Below are 22078 nucleotides of genomic sequence, written 5' to 3'. Positions count from 1 at the left end.
ATCTATGCTCTTACACTCTTTCTGTGGTACTCATCATCTGAAGTCGATCACAAAACAATTATTCAGTGGTGGGCAACAAGGGTGAGCAATGTAGTAGAGAAGAGGGTAAAGAATATAACTAATTTCATATTATTGGTTGAGCAGAAAGAGAAAAGTAGGGGTTAGAGATAACATAAGAAGCAACAAGGAAGAGATAGGATTGAATAGAAATACCACCAACTTTACAAAAGGATTTAATACCTAAGGATTTAAGTGAATTCTGTTTCAGAATTAAATAAAGAATTCTTCTTGTTCTAGCAAACCAAGATATTAGATTCAATTATTTTTTTCTTTCGTTTTCTGGAGAGTAGAGAACTGGGTAAGGGGAAGGAACAGCATTATTATATCTAAGATGTGTCTTGAAAACTGAAACATTTTGTTGGATGGGTCTTAAGAGAGAGCTAACTACTTTCTAAAAAATGTTATTAATAGTGACAACAGGATTAACATGCATCTTTTTTGTGATAATAGTCTATCCCTCGAACTCCCTATTTTTATTGTAATAATTAGTAACCAAAGATCCTATAACAGATCCTGGAAGTTAAAGAAAACAAGATATTTCCAGAATAGTAAAAAAAAAAAAAAAATGTTTTTCTATTATTAAAATATAACAAATGAACATACCTGCTGTAGAAAAGCTACAAGAGTGCTGGTTCCCCATTTATCAAGTTTAGGAAGGTTGATATCTTTTAAATATAGGACTAGCCTTTCACAATCTTTTGGCCTGTACACTCTACCAGTATTGGTACTGATTACCATGCAAGTTTGACTCAGTTTCTGCAAGAGATGTCGAGAAGTAGTCTGTGCACTGCAATGAACTGTAGCAATTTGAGTGGAACGGAGTTGAGAAAAGGCGTATCGAAGCAGCATTCTAAAAAACAATGATATGAATGACATTTTGAAAACAATGAAAATACAATGTCATTTAAATAAAATGAGAAATACCCATTCTTTGTCCAGTCCTATTCCAATACCAAATCCTAGAAAGGAGGTTGTATTTTATAAACCTTTTCAAAGAGTTTTAAAGGTTATGCCAATGAATGTGATCAGCAGAAGGGATGGGGGAGGGAGTTTGAAATATGGTCCTAGCAACATAATGAGTCTGACCTCTGAAAGACAACTTAGCCTATACTTTATGTTGTATATACCAAATAATATTTTTAAACTTAATTAATTAAATTCTAACAGGTAAGAAGCAAAGGAATCATTTCTGCATTAGCTTTACATAGTCTAACTAGTGATTTGTTGGGGCATTGATCAAGATCAAATTGAAAGAAGAAAAATGGGTACAATATAAAGAGTGATTTCTGAACTGACTTATTTATGTAAGTTGTTGATACTAAAAATAAGACAAGCATAAAAGAATTCATAATGATGTTTAGTCAAAGTAGAAAAGATTTAAACCTTTAAAGAAAGGCCTGGTTTAAAGTAAAATCTTTTTAAAAAAAAATCTTACAGAAGAAAATGGCAAGAAAAATGTGAAGTATTTCACTTTACAAAATAGTTGGCAAGTGACAGAAAAACTTAAGTTTACAGAAAACATGTAAACAGATACAATTAAAGGCAAATCATCTCAAGAACACTTAAGGATAACCTGGATAGAACAGAAAGTGTAACATGAAAAGATCTGTCAAAACACGGAGGCACCCATATATATACATATATATAAACACATAGGTGTGTATATAAAAGTATGTATATATATATATATGCATATATCTATGTAATATAAATGATATACATACATATACAGGATAGCTAGATAGAATAGCAGATAGAGTGCCAGGCCTGGAGTCAGGAAGACACCTTCCTGAGTTCAAATCTGACCTCATTAGCTGTGTGACTCTAGGCAAGTCACTTAACCTTGTGGCCTCAGTTTTTTTCATCTGTAAAATGAGCTGGAGAAGGAAATGACAAACCACTACAATAGCTTTGTCAAAAAAACCTCAAATAGCATCACACAGAGTCAGACACAACTGAACAACAATAATATAAGGAAACTAAATATACATTTGAATAAACAGACATGTAAAAATAGCTATCAATTTTAAGGCCTATAATCCCATTTCAAATGTCTATTATAATTTATAACTCCATTATTTTACAAACTAATCAGTACCCAGAGATTCACTGAAAGATTTTCATTTCATAAGCATGTCACATAATAATTTGAAAGTTAATGTGAATCATCCATGATTTCATAAATGCATTAGTGAGAGTAAAATCTTCCCATAAATCAAAAAATTAATCACCAGCGAGATTCTGTCATTTAGCAAAAAAGGAAACTAAGCAAGAGAAGAATTTATTCTCCATGTCATATTCTTTTCTGAGTGGCTAAAATATCAAAGGACTTTTACCAGAACACAGTAATTTATTCAAATGAAACATAACAGAAATGCTTAAATATATAAATAAAAATTATAAACTATTGCTATAAGCCCATAAAAATATAGCTCAGTCCACCTTATTCAATTCTTACCCTTTTCCACATCCTTCTGGTCCCACAAGAATAAAAGGCTGCTTGGTATCAGAACCTAGCCATGGTTTGAAATAGTCTAGACCTCTCTGCATGTCTGGAGTCTGAATGACTGGGAGTATTTGACTATTACTAAAATCATCAGCAGTCAAATTTTCAGGTTTCTTCAATGAATAAGATGATAAACGTTCTCTAGTTATGTCATAATATGTGTCCATTGGTTTATGAGGATCTGGTGGTGACTCTCGTGCCCAATTGAAAATCTTAAGAAATGGAAGAAAAAGTTGACATTTACCATATAGAAAGCATTAAATTCTAGGGAATTATCGTAAATACTAACAAAAGATATTACTAATTCTAACAGAGAATATTTATTTAGCAAAAAATACTAAATGAGTTTTCTAATTAAAATGTCAAATATATAATCTAAATAGTAACTTTATAATTTATGTGAATTTTATCACTTTCCTTCCCTCCATAAGTAATAAGTAATCAAGTATCAATTCTACTTCTGAAATGTTTCTATTTGTTTTCTGCTTTCAACTAAAATTATAATGATGGTAACCCATGCTTTTATTACCTGGAGATAATATGAATTATTATAAAAGCCTACTAACTATCTTCTTTCTTCCAGTTTGTCCCCTCTATAAACCATCATTTAGACTACTACCTTCCCATTACATGCTTGATCATATTACTTTATAACTCAATAACTTTCAGAGATTCTTTGCAAACTCTTTTTCCTAATATGAGGGAGGCTTAAAGTGGATGATGAATAACAAGAAAAATGGTTTTTGGGATTAATACCAAATAGCCGTCATTACCTCTTTGGTGAGTTCTAGTCTCGATTTCATGTTAAGATTTCCACCAAGTCCCCTTATCAAGCCAATAATAAATTCTTCTCTATTTTTGCACCCATGTAGATGAGACAAACCATTCATCACAGTTCCAACCAAACTTGTTTCCACTACATAGTCATTCTGTATAAGAAATTTGTAGCAGCAAAGAGAAAAAAAGTCAACAAACATCAGAAGTAAAAGCTTCCAAATATTTCCACAAGTCACTTTTAAATATAGAATTTTATCTATTAAAAAATAAGGTTGAGAAGCCAAGCTTACTTTGCATTTCAATAATCTAACATATAAGTTAAAATCAGAAATACTAATAATAATAATATATAATAGTCTACCATCTTGGTTACATGATTTCTATTTATTTGTACTGTAGAGACCTAATAAGTATATGGTTGAAAAAGATTGAGATACATTCTAAGAACTCAAGAATCTACAAATATGGGCAAACTATTGAATATTAAGTTCCTTCCATAACAGAAGACCTAAAAACAGTATTTATATTGTTATAGAAAAGAAAGATGAACAGATGGCTAGACAAACAGACAAGACAGATAGATAGATGGTTAGAAAGAAAGAAAGAAAGAAAGAAAGAAAGAAAGAAAGAAAGAAAGAAAGAAAGAAAGAGAAAGAAAGAAAGAACAAGAAAGATGATAGATAGATAGATAAATAAAATAAATAGATTATTGGGTGAAACTTGTCAGTAGTTTCAAATCTGTATTCTGCCAATTATTTCTGCTGTAAAGATCTAAAGTCTTTCATACAAGCCATTCAGGAATATCGTGCTATGGTCCCAGCTCTTTGGGGGATCTATAGGGCCCTCTGTTTCATCATGTATTATTCTTTTATTTTGGCTCTGCAATATTTATTCATAAATGTCTGGACTCTTTTAGTTCATGTGGAGGTCATAATCTTTTAAATTAAGAATCATTGTTGTAGATTTATCTGCTCCAGGTCTTAACCACCAGAAACCAGGGTGCTCAGAAAATTAGTCAAGAATGACAAGCAACTAAAACTAGAACACGCTTCAGATTCTTCCACACTATCCAAAATGTCCAAAGCATTCTACATGTCTCTGATTCATTATCAACAGTCAACAGAACTAAATAACAAATCCACCTTTCTAAAGGATCATTTACCAAAAACTTTCTTACTACTGTGATTAATTCCCAAAAGAACCATCCTGGTTTAAAGAAAGCCATTTGAAGAAATATGAAGAATAAAGATTTCTTCAGCAATCCAGCCCTTACAGTGGGGTCAAAGACACCACCTTTGCCCAACAAGGATCCATGGAATAGATCTCTTTTACTCTCTTTTATTCTCTACTTTCTAAGTTCAACCAAAAAGGAACAGTCAGATATGCAGAAAGAGAACAAAGAGAAAGTAGTATTCCAAAAACCATGATCAAAAGTGTAGTGTCCTGGTTGGTTTTCTAGAGGTCTCTGGACCAGCCTTTGTTTCAGTAATCACCACAAGAATAGCCAGGTATTAAAGTCCAAAAGTCTTTTATTATCTCCTTCACAATCTAATTTCTTTGCCTAGGGCCCTGGGGCAGCTTTCTTGAGGTCCTCTAGAGTATGTCTTGGTTTCTGTGGGGGAAGCAGGAGGACCACCACCAAGGTCTCTGTCTTGAAATCTGTCTTAGTCCAAGAGCTTGTGCTCCAGCCTCCAGCCACCACAAAGGTGGGAGATGAATCTGTCTGGCTGAGTTTGACCCAGCTTATATGCTCTATTCTAATTACATTATCATAAGTGTCAATCTTGTAGAACTTATATTAAGTACTAAGTACATGTACTGAACTGGAGAACTATTAAGCACCATGCTAAACTAGATCACCACTGTCTTATCAATTCCACTGAGTTAGCACCTTGTAAGAATCCTTGTTTCAAGTACAGACCCATAACACAAAAGTGTCAAAGATTAGATAACAATCAAGAAGAATTAAGACTACTGGTAACTTTGGAAAGACCAAGTTCAGTTATATCATGAGATCACAAGTCAGACTGCAAAGTTAAGAAGTTGAGGAGGAAAGAAAGACTGTGATCCAGACACTGAATCCATTGAGGAAAGATGAGAAGGTTCTGCAGGAAGATACACATGCTTGAAAGTGAAGCCAGTGCTAGGAAAGGAAATGCTGTGTCAAACAGAAGGGATGGCACAGTGAGATGGAAGAGGAGTGTGTAAAAGGAGAGAGGGGAGATTTGAAAAGCATGGTAATAAGAGAAAGAGTCATGGAGAGTGGAGAATAGAATTTGAAAAACGGTCAGGCGTTCAGAATCACTGGGATGGGGATGATAAGAGTAATGAATTCAGGCTTGAGCTTTTATTTTTTCAAGGAGATTTGGGTTCCACTCTTAGAGTCTTACTTAAAGACTTAAATTACTATTGTTCTCTTTAAGTCAATTAAAAAGCCTAAAATTGAACTTAATATCTTTAGTTTATTACTCTGTGGAATTTTGTTTTTGCTTCATGGTTAGTATAAAAGTAAATGTTCAAAAAACAGTGGGAAACTCTACTCCTGAATCTCTGTTTCTTAAAGGGCACTACTTTTAGAAAATTGTAGTTTCTGACACTGATTTAAAAAGCAGAGATTTAAATAAAATAAAGGAGGAGTAAGTACTGTTTAGCATATTCTTTGAACCTTGCTATTAAATGTAATCAATATTTTTATGAACTATCTATATACTGTTATGTAAGCAGTAATGCAAAACTATCCAGGCTCCAAACTCATCAGATTTTAAGATCCTTGAGGGAAGGAACTTTCTTATGTTTTTTTTTTTTCCCCAAGTGCTTCCACAGTACCTGATATACAGTAGATTAAGAAATATTTATTAACTTTGACTTGATACATTTCAAAACTGTATGTGAATTGCAAAATAAATATAAGATGGCAAAGTATAGCAACTCTCTCAGCGAGCTAGTAGGCTGTATTTTATCACCCCCAGAGTCCTAAGGGAAAAATCAAGATAAATAAGTATCTAAGTAACTGTCAGCAAAGTGAATAACATGATTAACAGACCTGTTTAAGAACCCACTGTAAAGCCTTTTCAAAATAGTCTCCAATCCAGTTTTCAAGATTGGTTCTATATTTATCAGGCTGATTCCTCAACCAAGATTTTATCAGAGAATCAAGATCTGTCTCTTCATCACTAGAAAAAAAAAATCATTAAAATGACCACAAAATCAGCAACTATATACATTTTTAAAACAAAATCATTTTTCTTCTCATTAAATTCTTATTTTTTTCTTTGCTTACTTCTATTTACATATTACATTAATTACTAAAGAACTAAAAGCAAAAATTATCTTTGTTCAAAGACCCCTAATGCTGAATAGTTCCCTGACTCCTGAGACTATAATTTGAATGAATGAAAAATGTGAATTTAATATTATATGTTTTCTCAATGAATGTACTATACTCTCAGCTAAAATATCCTAAGATTTTCTCTGTTTCTATTTCCTTCTGTTTCCCCACTACTTCTAAACTTGTGGTATGGAAGCTGGTTATCTATTCTAAAGTAATGGCTTTTCTATTCATAAAAATTTTAATTATACAATTCTATATAAAGAGAGTATTGGAGTATTTATATTTTAGTAAAACCTCAAAGTAGATAATTTTGGTAACTGTTCATGCTAAATCTGGGAATTATATCTTTTAAATCTATTTTAAAATGTATGCTATGCCCTTATCATTCAAATATTTTTTTAATATTCAAATATCTTAATCATGAAAGATAATATTGAAATAGAAATCATTAATAAGGGGTCACTGTACAAAATGCTTCAAGATAATAGAAAGTGATTATAGTACCCATCTGAATAGGAATACTGTAGATTCTGTCTCTATAATAAGATGGGGAGGAGAAAGGAAAAACACTAAAATTTTATTTTTGTTTATACAGCAGTTTATGTCAAAAAGGCCATGTAATCATTGAAATGAACTAGGACTTTAATTAGAATTCATTACTATGATAAGATTTAGGACAAGTTTTAAATGTCATTATAAAGCTACAATGAATCTGGAGGTCTGAGCCCTCCCAAATGGTTTTGGTCCCCTATGAGTTTTGCATAACCTTGTTAAGCAAATCATTTTAGCCCAAGATTTTTCTAAGTTTTAGTTTTCACAAGTGTAAAATGATAATAAAACACAAGAGAGCAGGGGAGGAAGTTGAAGCAACACTAAACTGGGATTCAGCAGAAATAGGGCTGAGTCCTAACTCTGACACTTAAGAACTGAACAACTGTTGACCTATCATCCCACTTGTATGAACCTAAAATACTTAGCAGTAAATAGGGATAACAACATTTGTAAAGAAATTGTTTTAACTTTAAAGCGTCATCTAAATATGATCCATTACTATTGTTAAGTCCAGAGATCAGTGCATCAGTTATCTCTTCAGTACAGTTATTCCTTCCATTGTTACAAAACAAAATGCAGTCAGGTCTTTTATTTCTTTCTGCAAATCCCCCATTAGGAATTTAGCTTATCCTTTGCAGGAATGGTTATGTCTCTTCTAAAATTTGATGGAAAGCAGTGCTATTGAAAAGATGGGCTTATATTAACTCATGATGCCACATGCTATTTCTTGACAGAAAGATGCTGGACTGAAGATGCAGAAAAATACACAGTTCTAGATATGGCCAAAGTAAGAATCTTTTGATTACGCACATTTGTTAGGAGGATTTTGGTTGTTCCCCTCTCACTCCTCACCATATTTTGAGGGCTGGAGTATGAAGTCAGAGGTAGGTGAAATATATGCTTTTAATTGAAAAAATATTGAAAAATTGGAAAAATGAAAAAACTTTGAAAAATTGAAAAATATTTAAAAATGGAAAAAAGGAAAAAATTTAAAATGTCAAATAAAAAATGAGTTTAGTGCCCTTTGAACATATAACAATAATATGTGAATGTAACAGGAATAGAACTATGACACAAGAAAGAAGGAATATGACAAAAAAAATTAGGCACACTTGGGTTTCGGAAACCCATATAAAGTGAAGTCATTAGAACTAGAACTATATATGATGAGAATAAAAACATTAATGAAAACAAGCTTAAAAATTAAAATTTTAAAAATTTAACAAATTATGACTAGTTGTAAAGACTAATCTTGGCTAAAAAGAACTGGTAATGAATGAATCACACACCCCCTCCCTCCTCTAGCTAAACAGTCAAATGTAATGTTATATATGCTGTCTGAAGGGTCATAATGTCAGTGGGCTTTTCGTAGCTGTTTTTCCTTATTGTGGAATATGAGAAGATTTAACTGGCAAGAACAATCAACAAATAAAATTAAAAATATATTTCAAAGCATCAATAATACTTTTAAATAAATAAATAGAGGCTTCTGTGTAGCAAGCAAGCCATTTGGAATCACTGTTAGCAAAATAAATATTATTCAAACTCTTCTTCCTAATCAAATGTGAGTACATAGTTCATTACTTAGAGGGCCCATCTAAAATGCACATGATACAATACTTAATGGATAGCATAAATTTTTCATCCACTTTTTTTGTAATATGGATGCTGGTACCTATTTGTTTTAAGTGACTACGAATTCATTTAGAAGGTCCTACCGTACTCTCAAGGCTGGATACAATAAGTACAATACCATTATGTACATCTGAAGAACTTCAAAATGAATAGAAAATCCTTCTTCTATTTGAACTCTTCAAAAAACACAGACATGATACTATGCTGAGCATCTCTCCCTATCTTGTTCATTTAATAATGTTATACAATGGACCTTATTTCATCTAATGTGGAATCTTTTATGATCTTAACCTATATGAGATAGTTCTGACTATTTAAAGTTGTATTTTGTTCCACTGAGTCAAATGTTTCCCTGTTTCTGTAAAAAGGGCACAATGAAATCTTCAAACTTGAATTGTCTTGCCTATCCTATCTCTTGACTTAGTATTCACTGGCTCAGGAAGAGTTTATGCTTTTTTAGAGAGGAAATGGCAAAATTCTGAGTAAGGTTCCATAAATTGTCCATAATCATTAATTATCTTTCCAGCTTACTGTTGCCCTTTTCATATTTTTCTAGGTGAAGTTTTTTTTTGTTAAGTTGAGTTACACCTACTGCAATCACATGCAAGGTTTTCTTCACATCTTTTTCACCCTTTCTTCTATTCTGGCACTATTTCTTATTTTTGTTTTAACAAATTAGTGATGTGACAGGACAAAAACAGGCAATACTGAGAAAACTGTTTCTGAATATTAAAATATTGTCAAATTAATTTTTGTTTTAGGCTTTTTGTTATCATCTTCCAAATCTTTTCTTTCAGAAAGTATTCATGTTATATAACATACTAATCACTGGCGTTATTTCTTAATATCTTTTTCATTGTCCATCTTGCACTCATCTTCTCAATGAATTCACAAAATAGACAAGACATATGCTCCTTTTCCTTTTGCCAATGTTATTTTACTATTGTTATGAAGAGATATTCGAGTTCAACACCCTCATTTGAAAATGAATAAATCATGAAACAAATTTTTAAAATAGCATTTTTAGCAGAGAGGAAAAAATAAACATTCTTGCAAGAAGGAAAAATGAAGAATTGTAGATATCTTCTTCTGATTATGAAAGTTTTTGTTTTTCTTTTTCTAAATACCATAAAATGAACTTCTAAAATTATAGAAATCACTAAGTATTACAAGAAAGTTCTTATACCACAAACCAACAGGAAACAAAATAATAAACTATTTCTCATTTAAAATGAAACTATGAAAATGATTATTCATTTAATTTATTCAATGCCACATTTTTTTCTTGCATGTCTAAAAAAGAAGACTGAAGAATTATTTATACAACATACTTTCAAAATATTCCCATGTCTTACCTGAGAAATATCATTCCCATTCTAGATATTGTGGCTGGAGAGGCACAACTTAAATCATGAGTTTCAAATACAAAGTTAACATTGGGGCCAAACTGAATCCTCTCCCCACTGGGCATAGTGAGTAGTCGGTTATCATCTAGTACAGAATTCAATGATTCTATCCATTCAGGATCAATGTCACCATCACAGATTATCCATGAATTGACATCTATTTTCAAATCAAAGAAATAGATCCAAAACCAAAGTTAACAGAAGAATCCATTACAGGAAAGTCATCCTCTTTGTCCTTTATAATGATTGAGTTATATTTGGAGGAAAACTATTTAACATCACTAAGACCGACAGTACAGCAAAATTTGATAAGGGAGAGTTGTCACTTATGCTAATTTACATTTTATAAATGGAATACTTCAGAATTCTAAAAAATCCACTTATGTGAAAGAATATACAGTAGTATAAATTTAATAAATCAATCCTCCTCTCAAGTTTGTTCTGTGAAGACACAGAAAAAATAAGTTTCATCCTTTAAAATACTGTTTTTAAAATTATGATTCAGAAATTACAAAATAAGGTTATAATTTCAAATATTAGAGTTAGCATCATCCTTTAATTTTAATTACAAATATGACTTTGTTATCTGCCTATTCATGAAATCACCAGGATATCAACAAAATAGTCAAAATCCAACACTCATTAGCAAGTTATTCTGGGTGCAGAGAACAACTCACCTAATTTATATATACATATATCAATATATATAAGAATATATATATATGAGAATTATATATATAATGTTTCCACACACATGCACACACACATACACATGCATGTACATATACATATAAACATACAAGCTCACAGACACACACATATGGAATTGAGTAGTGGAAGTTATTGTAGGAAATGTGTGCTATTTTACACATTTTAAGTCCCCAAAACAAAGAGAAAGAAAAAGATCTCATAGAGAAGTCAAAAGAGAGAGAGTCTGAATGTAAACATATTTAGTGACAAGGAGAAAGAGTTAAATGGGAGAAGAGAAAGTGCTAAGATCCTTTTCATCAGCTCTATAACTTTCCGTATTAGGACTAAGTACTACTTGGCCTTTCAATCTACATATACATGAATAAACATAAACAGTATTATAGCTTTAGATACTACTTCCCCCCAAATATACATTAACTCCTGGAAAGCAGGGACTATCTTGATTTTCTATTTATTGAAGTGTACTACTTCCAGAGCTTAATAAATAACAGACATTTAATGAATGCTTTTCCTTTCCAAGGTAGTTTCATTGACAAGGTATACATAAGGTAGTTTCATTGACAAATCTATGAAAAACTTCTCATTAGAAGATAATGTCTTTTCCAGAAGTATAAGAAAATTATAATCAGCCAGTTCGAGACACACCTTGAGGTTCCCGTACTACTTGCCGAGCACTGTTTGTGAGAACACCATCAGACCATTCCCTTGTATCCATGTCAATATGGCCTAGCAACTGATGTCGAGGCATAGCTTTGGGATTCATGGTGTACTGTTTTACTACTTTGCCAACTTTACACAGTGCTGCCCTTAACATCCTCCACAGGGTAGATTTTCCAGCACCACTTGGACCAACTATAACTACTCCCATCCTTTGGCGTAACTGTTCATATAATTCCAAAGCTTTCTTGATCTGTTTTTAAAAATATATATAAATACATACATATATATGTGAATATAATATATACACACATATATTTCCATTAGTAAAGTACAGATACATTTTGTTGTTAGATTATTTGAATTAATCCATTCTCATGTCTTAGTAATGTTTTGTCATCTTTGTAGAAAAGTAAAGGACAGAAATAACACAACAATCCAATATATATCTATGATATAATGTAATATAAAAATTCAAATAATTTACATAAAAACATAATTTGCTGCAAATCATTAGCAAAATTAATAAGGAAATATATAACAGGCACTCTATAAATTTTTTGCCACAGGAAAGCATTAAAACAGAATTTATTTTAGGAATATTTCATGAGAACATGTCAGAGGGCACATGCACTATGCATGCAATATAAATAAATTTTAAGAGATGGATTAAAATAAATCATTTCACATTTTAAAAACAGAATTCCTTTTAAGAAATCCTCAAAATCAAAATAATTGCTAAAAATTAGCATTTATTACTCAAAATATGTTAGATATTTAGTTACTGAATTCCATTTTCTACTAATGTAAATTTATATAACCGAAAAACACATTGCTAAAAAATTTTTTAAATATATGCTGAAATTGAAAAATATTGGGAATTGAACTAAATTAGAAAATGTGGCAATACTTGAATGACTAAAATGTAACCACTTTAAATATTTATCAAATTCATCCAGTCTTATTACCTTATAACTGACTCTAAGTGACAAGGGATGTAGCTAGCATATTACCTCATTAAAAGAACATAATCTCATCTTTGAGTAAATTTTAAGTAAACAAGCTGTCATTTATCAACACTTGTTGAACTCCTTCCATAGTGTTACCTGACTTATTCTATGCCAGGCTCTCCCCATCATGTTCCAATCTTAACCACTTAAACTTTTATCTTTTCATTCTTGTCAAACAACCTGATCATATCTACATTGGGAAAATCTTTATAATGTATGACATTCTAGCTGACCTCATAACTTAAGACTATACACTTTTTTCCTTGGGTGTACTGCCTCTCCTAGAACTATGAATTCCCCTTATTTATTGATGTAGTCTGTCTCATTTGTATACAGGATTCTATGATAGCAAGAAAATTGTCTTCTAAATTTACCAGAATATTTTCTAAAATACTATATAAGAAGTAATCATTAATCTCTGTGTTTTTGATTACTGGTTTAGCAATTTTAAATGGTTGCTTTTATATAATAAGACAGAGTTGGAGAATTACCTGATTAGGTATAATTTCAAAGTTTGCTTCCTCAAAGACTTGCTTTAAAGCTGCACTTAGTTCATCATATTCTACATCCTTAAAATCAATTCCAGGGAAGACATCTTTAATCAGTGCATCAAACCTTGTACAATCCACAAATGTAAATTTTGACATGGTATTGAGCCGCAAAGCTTGAACCACTATATGGCTTTCATTCACTGAGGAAAAAGTGTAATTTACAAGTAAATTAAGATAAAAATCATTGCTATAATTATCCATTTAAAAGATTCTATTGATTTTTTTTATTTAAGTGTGATTTAATTGGCAGTTAAAAGTTCTGTGAGGAAACTCTCCACCAATAAAGATCAATAACAGATTTGAAACTTAGAGTTTTAGAGAATTTTGAGGGATGCTTAAAGGTTATATGACTTGTGCACAATAACACAATCAGTTGTGTGTCAAAGCCAGTGATTTGAAAAAAGTTTTTTTTTAAACTCCAAAGCTAGCTTTCTATATACTACACCACACTGTCTTATGATGACTGTTTTGTTCACTTTTAATTATTTAATTATTCATTACTATATATTTGTATATACATATATATATATATATATATCTCATGGTATATCTATATGAAAATTTTAGATGAATAATAACTAAGATACATTAATAATTATTAAGTTGTTCACCTACAATCTGTATTACTCATTATTAGGAATATTGATATAGATCAACTTGTTTCCATTTTCTTGATAAAAAATCATCCCTTCTCAATATTTTTGTCTCATTTCTGTAGAGATTACCAAAAATAACATGAAAATTATCAATCCCGAAAGAAATGTTTGACAAAATTTATAAGAATGATAAAAAAAATTTTTGATATACCTTGTCCATATTTTGCTTACAAGACCATTTAAAGAAAGATGGAAAATGCTGGTGAAATCATTATAATCACTGTTATACTACTTACTTTAAATTATGTTTAAAAACTAATTTTTGGCTTTTAGAAATTAAAAGATAGGCATATTTTCTTAGTTTGGTTTTTCCCATGTTTTTCTTCAAGACATGCTTTTGTAACTTGAATTTTCTAGCTTTTATTAAAATCCTATAGTGAGATTTCATCATAGTATAGATTTTTTGAAGGGTATGGTAGAAGAACTAAATTTCTGGCAAGCCTTACAAGTTCAAAGCAGGAAAGGCTTTAAACAGAAGTCCAAAGGTAAAATATATGTCAATAGTTAAATAAAAGGTTTAAATAAATCTGAAGAGCTGTCACTAGGTTAACCATAAAATTATTTTTTCCCTAACTTATGGAAGAATATCTATTAGGTGATAGAAAAGTTGAAATCAGTATAGTAATAGAGCAACTACCCATACCAATAAAATCACAGGTTCTTGAAGTACTGAAATACCCTTAGAACCCTGGAAACATTTTAAATGTAATGCAAAAAAATTTTTTAACATAAACTCTACACTAAAGAAATCTTTTAATTGACACCAAATAAAATACTGAAAAACTTCCAATGTACAAAATAATCAAATCCATTTCACAGTAATGTTAAAGTAATTGTTTTTCAATATATAGATATTAATCATTTAAATGAGTCATTCACAGAAATACTTATTTTACCCACTGGAACATAAAAGGGGCAAAGAAGACATGTGCACAAATAAATGTGATATAAAATATGACATAAGACATGGGTTTGAGTTATCTACAGAAACTATAAAATCCATGTAAACTAATAATAAATTTTAAATGAATGGAAAAGGATATAGATTTATCTTATACATTGCTACTATGGAGAATAAAAACTTATAAAATTCCATGATTTCTTTTTTGTATTTAAAAGACCTGAATAGTCACCTGTGTATTTCAACTATTAAGAAGAAAAAATGCATAAAGTTACAAATTTGAAATAATCAATCATACCTTTTTCCTTTATGTCATTTTTCTTCAACTGACGAAGAAGATTTCCACTTCCTCTCAAGACTGTCTTCAAAGCTCTTAAACCCCAATCATAGTGCTGCTGAGGTGTCAAAAGTTCTCTGGAATTTAAAAACATTGAAATTTAACTTTCAGCTTTAAATTCAATAATTAAGTACAACTGAAAAATACTTATTTTTTGTCACACTTAAAGAAATGCAGAATGCAATCACTTAAGATAAAGAGACTATAAGTGATTATAATTATTTTCCAAAAATTTCTGAATTAAAACATCACTCAGAAAGACTACTCTTTATGAACTGACATTTCATTGAATTGGGAAACCCTAAATGAAATAGAAATTTAGTTAAGACAGTATTTGACAAATCTGTTTTCTTTTTTTCTAAATTCTCTCATCAGCTAATTAGGCTCCCAATATCTGCAATTTTCTGATGGATTCTCACCACTTTTTAGTGTTATGGACCAAGATTACTAAAATACAAAAACAAAAGTGAGGGAGAGTACTATCAATTACTAGAAACTAAGCATAAGAAAAGAGAACAATTCTCATCCAGAAAATAACAATAATAATAATGCAATAGTAATATTAATATAGTGTTTTAAGATTTGCAAAGTGTTTTACAAATGTAAAGGGAAATAAGGAATAAGCATTTATATAGTGCCTTCTACATTGCTGGCAATGTTAATTATTGCACAAATATTATCTTATTTGATCCTCACATCAAGTCTGTGAGATGGATGTTATTATCTCCATTTTGCAGTCAAGGAAACTGAAGTAAAACGAAGGTTAAATGATTTGCCTATGCCAGATATAAACCCATAATAGCTTGACCAAAATTTGGGCCCAGTGTTCTATCTACTATACCACTTAGCTACTTCAAAAAAAAAATAGTAGCTATAGAATGTCAATTATCAAATTCACTTTAAATTATGATTCACTAGATAGTCTAGAGATAAATATATCACTGAAGATTAAGCAAGACCAGTGATACCCTCTTAAGATGGGTATTTTCATCATCTCCCCTAAACAGACACCTGAATTTCCCATTCCTGTTGAAGCTAAACTCTCCTACATAGAGATCTCCACTATATGAATATGAAATCATTGAAAGCAGGAATTGCTTTATTTTTCCATTTCTATCCTCAGTGCATAAGCCTGAGACTTACTACATAGTACCTAATAAATGTTTTGTCATTCATTCACACATTCACATAGTCAAGTCGAATATACAAAACCAAGCTAAATAACTTTGGTCCAATTTTACTTTTCCATTTTATATTAATAACACATTACCAAATATTAAATATCAATAAATAAATAATAAATATTAACTAATACAACCATGAGACTTCATTCAGCAAATCTCAAGTGAATATTATCAAATTTTCACTTGGTGATAAAAATTCATGGAACATGTACAATATTTTTATAACATGACACTTACCGAGAAAGATTAAAAATTGATACTAATTTTCTGCCTAATACTCGAGCATCTTTAAAGCCTTCAGAATATAGAATCACTTCGGCAATGAGCTCGTTGTCAGGACGAGACATAGCTACTGGTCTGAAGAGTTGTTTTAGGTTGTCTGGCAGCTTTTGTCTTCCTCCATAACCTTTCCCAGCAGGATTCATTGTGATGAAAATTCCAGAATTTGGATCCATTTGAACCTGAAATTAACCATTTAAAATCAACGTATAAAGTCATGAGAACTTAAATTGGGATTGTGACCATGAAAATGGGAAAGAAAATGAAAATTAAGAAAAATGTTGTAAGATAAAGCTTAAGATTTGGTTAACAGATCAGAGTCGGAGAATTAAGTGACCTTCAAATAGTATGTCATCAAAGAGCCAGTAGTGTTAAGGCTTCCAAAATATTTCAATTCATCAAATTATCTGCTTTTTAATTTTAATTTAATTTAATGCTATACCTCTTTGCCAAGAAGTTCACATACAGTTCTATGATTCTTCAAAGCATCCTGGATTGTCTGGATCTGCATAGACACAGCAGACAACACTGCTTCTTCCAGTCTGTTGAATTCATCAAAGCATCCCCAAGCCCCACATTTTACCAGACCAACAAATATGCGGCCCATTGATTTCACATCAATACCCTGAAAAACAAACACATTTGATCTGATTTTTTAAAACTACATTTTTTCAATGATCATTTCACATTCTGTATCACTATATATGCTTTTGGGAAAGATATTTCAATATCTAATATTTCTATTTTCTCACCTAAAATCTTTATGTCATAAGCATTTTGTGAGAATCAAAATAAATAGTATAAATTGTATATGGGAAGTCATTGAAGAATAAAAAGTACCAATACAAAGCACAATGTAGAGATGTTAAACTACTAAAAATTGCTTTTACTATTATTAAAAAAAAACATTCTTTTTATTTATTTCCAATTTGATAATCTAAATGTATAGTAAGATACCATAGTTATTAAAGCTTTCTCTTTCACTACTGATAAGATTTTAAATGAACTTAACCCTGGAAAGTTCCAATTATTCATTTAAATACATATTTTCCTATGCTCAAATAAATTATATCCTTCTAAAAAGACAGTCAGGTTATTTTCTTCAAGCTTTTCAAATTGGGAAAATTCTGCAACATATAAACTTCTTTCTATGTAAATTAAACCAGAAAATAATATACCATTGATTCATCTAAAATATCAGATTTCACTTTTAGAGAGATGTTCTAAAAGTAATTATCAACTGAATTCATAAAATTAACATCTTACTTTGAATATTTAAAAATTTGTAATTTTGGTGATATGACTTCTTTCTTCTAATGCATTTTCCAACTGCTCTATGATAGTTTTCAAGAGTTGCTGTGGTCAAATAATTCATTACCTTGCTGTCAACTTAATTGAGTCTGTCCATATTCAATTAAACTGTACATCAGAAAATAAACTTAAGGTTTTTGTCACTAGCTTTTCCATCTTGACACAACTTTCAAGTTTGGGCTTTGCTAGCATAAGATTCAAGAATCCTAGATTACTTTCACGATACATAGGCATCAAAGGAAGAGTTCAGAAGAGGATGAAAAATCTTCTATTTCATTATATCTAAAATAGAATGTTATATAGTAAAGACAAAATCTGATTAACAATTGACACTAAATATTTTACACTACCTCATCACAGTTGAAAACTAAAACTTGTCTTCCAAGAAGTCCACCCAAAGCCTTTACAGATTCAGTTTTGCCAGTTCCAGCTGGTCCATAAGGATTTCCTCCAAGACCCATCTTCATGGCTTGTGTGAGAGTTAAATAGCACTTGTCTGTGAGTGGTGTATAAACAAGCTTGGGAGCATTACCCTGTTGAATGTGAGGTATTAAGTTAAAAAGCTGCTGGTTCCATTCAATATCTATGATTATTTATAAACTATGGTTTTCTATATAAGAAACTATAAAAAAAGATATTTCTAGGCAGAAAAAGAAATTAGAATTCTGATTAAGGCACTGTGAAGTAACAGATGAAATTAAATTTGAATTTTATTTTTTCAAGTTATATTTTTCTAATATTAAATTCACCAGATAAAACCTTATTAACAGCAATTCCATGATATATTAGAAGTTTTTATAAATACATCAACCAAACTCATTGCAAGGACACAAGAGAGACTTGAAAGTTAGAAATAGTATTTAAAGTAAGGAAAATCACATTTCACATTTCAAATCCACATACTTTTTTAACAAAAAGTATATTAAAATTAAGAATTCTTTTAGCATAATTAGAGATAAGGAAGTACAGTTATAAAATTGGTCATTGTATACTATCATTTTGACATATATGCTGATTTCAATGGAAAATTCTATTCAGAATCTAAATTCTATTCAGAGTTTGTAAAGATTTCCCTTTACTAGAAAAAGAAGATTTGAGTCTTAAAATTCACTTTCTCTCTCGCTAAAGCTATATTAACAACATACTCTTAAAAGAGCCCATCTGGCTTCTATTTCTCATAAGTAGCTTTATTATAGAGAATGATATAAAATATAGAAAAGACACACCTTTTTAAATGAACTCAACAAATAGTTAAATGGAAAATTCTGATTTTGACATATCCTAAATGAAAAAGCCATATGCTAATATAATTAAATAATTTTAAAGCATCATATTTGACCATAATATTAGGATTCTTCTTACCTTGGTCTTCCTTAAAGAAATAAACATTATGTTCTTTATTTACATATAGCCTCCTGTCAACTATATTTGAGTACAAGAGTTTAAAGTCTAACAATAATCAAGTGGATTTGAAATATTTATCAAATAAGACCTAGGCACTATGTTAAGCATTAAAGGAAAATCCCTAAACAAAAAGGGAACAAACTCTGCTATTCTCAAATAACTCATAGGCCAGTCTGAACAAGTAAAGCAGGGGTCGTCAAACTATGACCCGCGGCCAGATGCAGCAGCTGAGGACGTTTATCCCCCTCACCCAGGACTATGAAGTTTCTTTATTTGAAGACCCACAAAACAAAGTTTTTGTTTTTACTATAGTCCGGCCCTCCAACAGTCTGAAGGACAGTGAACTGGACCCCTATTTAAAAAGTTTGAGGACCCCTAAAGTAAAGTGTTGTTGCCATTAAGCTTTAATTCTGGTCTGCATAACGATTTCTCTAAAAAAATTTTTATAAATGAAGATGAACTATTGATATAATATTTAAAATATTTTAAATTGCTATTAAATGATAAGAAAAAAGTTTTTTCCTTCATGGCAAACAAGTTCTGAGATAAATGCCATCAAATAAAGTCATTTTCATGCAAATACTAGGAGAGAAAGAATTATTTAAACAGCATACCAAACTTCAGATTCAGATTTCTCTCTACCATCCCCTTTAGAGGTAAGTGCTAGGGAACTTTCAGCAGCATGTCAGCATTCAAGAATTTTATGCTCAGACATAGTTAGGGGATCTTAACCCAAGTCTTCGAACTACTTTTACATCACTCTATGGCACAACCGCCTTGACAAAAACATCTTTAAAGGTTCCAAATGTTCCTACCTGATACTCATAGGTATACTGGAGCTCAGAATCTACCATCTGAACATAGCACGTTTGTCCATTTTTCATATAGAATCTGACTTGTTTTTTCCAAACCCAGTCTTCTGTGGTGTGAATCTGAACTTGATTTAATTGCTTCACTATATCAATATTATGGATAATGTCCAGAATAAGTGCTTTAAGTTTGAGTTCAAGAATTCCTGATTCTGTATACAAATAAAATATTCAAAGAAGAAAAATGTTTAGTTCATGGATTTTGTTGAACTTTTATAAACTTAAAAGCTATGCAATCAATCTGGTAATTTTTGCAAGTAGCTGGATATATTGGGTGAGGAACAGTTAAAGATAATGCCAAGATGACAAACCAGAGATATCAGAAGGATGATTGTGCCCTTGACCAAAAAAAAGTAAAGGTTAGAAAAGAGGAGAGTAAGGGGAAACAAAATGAGTTCATTTGTAGATCTGCTGATTTTAAGATCTCTTGGCAAGTAGTAATGAGACTACTTACCAGACTTACCAGAGTAAGCAGTTAAGGCTTCATAGGTCTCCTCTACACAAAGATAATAATAATCAGATTCATTGGAGCTGATGGGCTTACCCAGAAGAGAAGAGAAATCAAAACAGAATCACTGGCTACATCCACATGAGAAGGCAGCAAAGATGATAGGAATGGAACAATCATAAAGGTAGGAAGTGAACCAGGAAAGAGAAGTGTCATCAGAAAAAAGAGTTATCATGGAGTAGTCAATAATGCTAAGGGAAAAAAACCACTATACTTAGCAATTAAAGCATCACTGGTAACTTTGGAGAGCGAGGTTTCACTTTGGTGATTAAGGTCAAATACAAACTACAAATGCTTATAGAGTAACAAGAAGAGAAGCTAAAGCAGTCTGACTTGAAAAAAGAAAAGAGATATAGGACAGTGCTTAAAGGACTCGCTGAATCTGTTTAAATTTGTGTTTGAGTTTTTTAAATAGTATTGGGAAAACCTGGAAATATCTGAGGGAGGGAGGTAAAGAACTAGTTGATAGGGAGATTGAATATAGACAAAGGATAAGAGGATTGGAGAATTTGACTGCCTCCTGTGAGAGGAAACCCACCATCTCCGAAATTTTTGGACTCTATAGTTGGAAATTTTTCATTAAATGAAGATGAAATTTGTCTCTGCAATTTCCACACAGTGATGTTAGCTTCAATCTCCAGAGGAAAATGTAGTAAGTCTAATACCTCTTCTGCATGACATCCCTTCAAGTACTTGAAGTTACCAGTCCTCCCAAATCTTTTCTTCTTTCTGAATTCCTCAGTCTAGATGCTTGCAATATATGCATCTTGAATATCTTGACAGACTAAATTCAGTATGTCCAAAACTACAACATTTATAATCTACTGAAAGCTTCCTCCTAACTATAAATTAAGAAAAGTTCTACTTGTATGCCTGAACATGGCATAGATGTGACCTTGAATTTTCAAATGATGGGGAAATATAAGGGGAATGTTTTACCATTCCATGCAATAGAGTGAGTCACTTGTCCAAGGATCAACTTTATTTTTTATTAGTGATTTTATTTTTGTAATTAAATATGTATAAACATATTTATATAATTCTTTTGCTACACAAAAAAAAATCAGATCAAAAAGAGAAAGTAAATGATTAAGAAAACAAAATGCAAGTGAACAACAACAAAGAGTGAGAATGTTATGTTGTGATCCACATTAAGTTCCTATAGTCCTCTCTCTGAGTGTAGATGGCTCTCTTCATCACAAGATCATTGGAACGGGCATCAATCATCTCATTGTTGGAAAGAGACACATTCATCAGAATTTATTGTCATATAACATTGATGTTGCCGTGCACAATGACTTCTTGGTTCTGCTCATTTCACGTAGCATCAGTTCATGTAGGTTTCTCCAGACCTCTCTAAAATCATCCTGCTGCTCATTTCTTACAGAACAATAACATTCCATAACATTCATAGACCACAATTTATTCAGCCA

General features: G+C 31.2%; 1 protein-coding gene across 2 annotated transcripts in view; it reads right to left on the bottom strand.

Annotated features, from left to right (window-relative positions):
* Positions 1 to 22078, bottom strand: part of DYNC2H1 (dynein cytoplasmic 2 heavy chain 1) — a 355585-nt gene that overhangs the window by 244005 nt on the left and 89502 nt on the right. For both annotated transcript variants that reach the window (XM_031961078.1, XM_031961079.1), the window contains exons 32-43: positions 20084 to 20289; positions 18215 to 18397; positions 16996 to 17178; positions 16512 to 16735; positions 15052 to 15167; positions 13137 to 13336; positions 11624 to 11888; positions 10217 to 10424; positions 6387 to 6516; positions 3340 to 3495; positions 2519 to 2778; positions 664 to 910 (exon numbers count right to left, since the gene is read on the bottom strand). In XM_031961078.1, coding sequence (XP_031816938.1) covers positions 664 to 910; positions 2519 to 2778; positions 3340 to 3495; positions 6387 to 6516; positions 10217 to 10424; positions 11624 to 11888; positions 13137 to 13336; positions 15052 to 15167; positions 16512 to 16735; positions 16996 to 17178; positions 18215 to 18397; positions 20084 to 20289 — 2378 coding nt within the window. The remainder of the gene's footprint in view (positions 1 to 663; positions 911 to 2518; positions 2779 to 3339; positions 3496 to 6386; positions 6517 to 10216; positions 10425 to 11623; positions 11889 to 13136; positions 13337 to 15051; positions 15168 to 16511; positions 16736 to 16995; positions 17179 to 18214; positions 18398 to 20083; positions 20290 to 22078) is intronic.

This window comes from Sarcophilus harrisii, chromosome 3 (assembly GCF_902635505.1).
Source record: "Sarcophilus harrisii chromosome 3, mSarHar1.11, whole genome shotgun sequence".
Lineage (NCBI taxonomy): Eukaryota > Metazoa > Chordata > Mammalia > Dasyuromorphia > Dasyuridae > Sarcophilus > Sarcophilus harrisii.
This window is presented reverse-complemented; position numbering and strand designations above follow the sequence as displayed.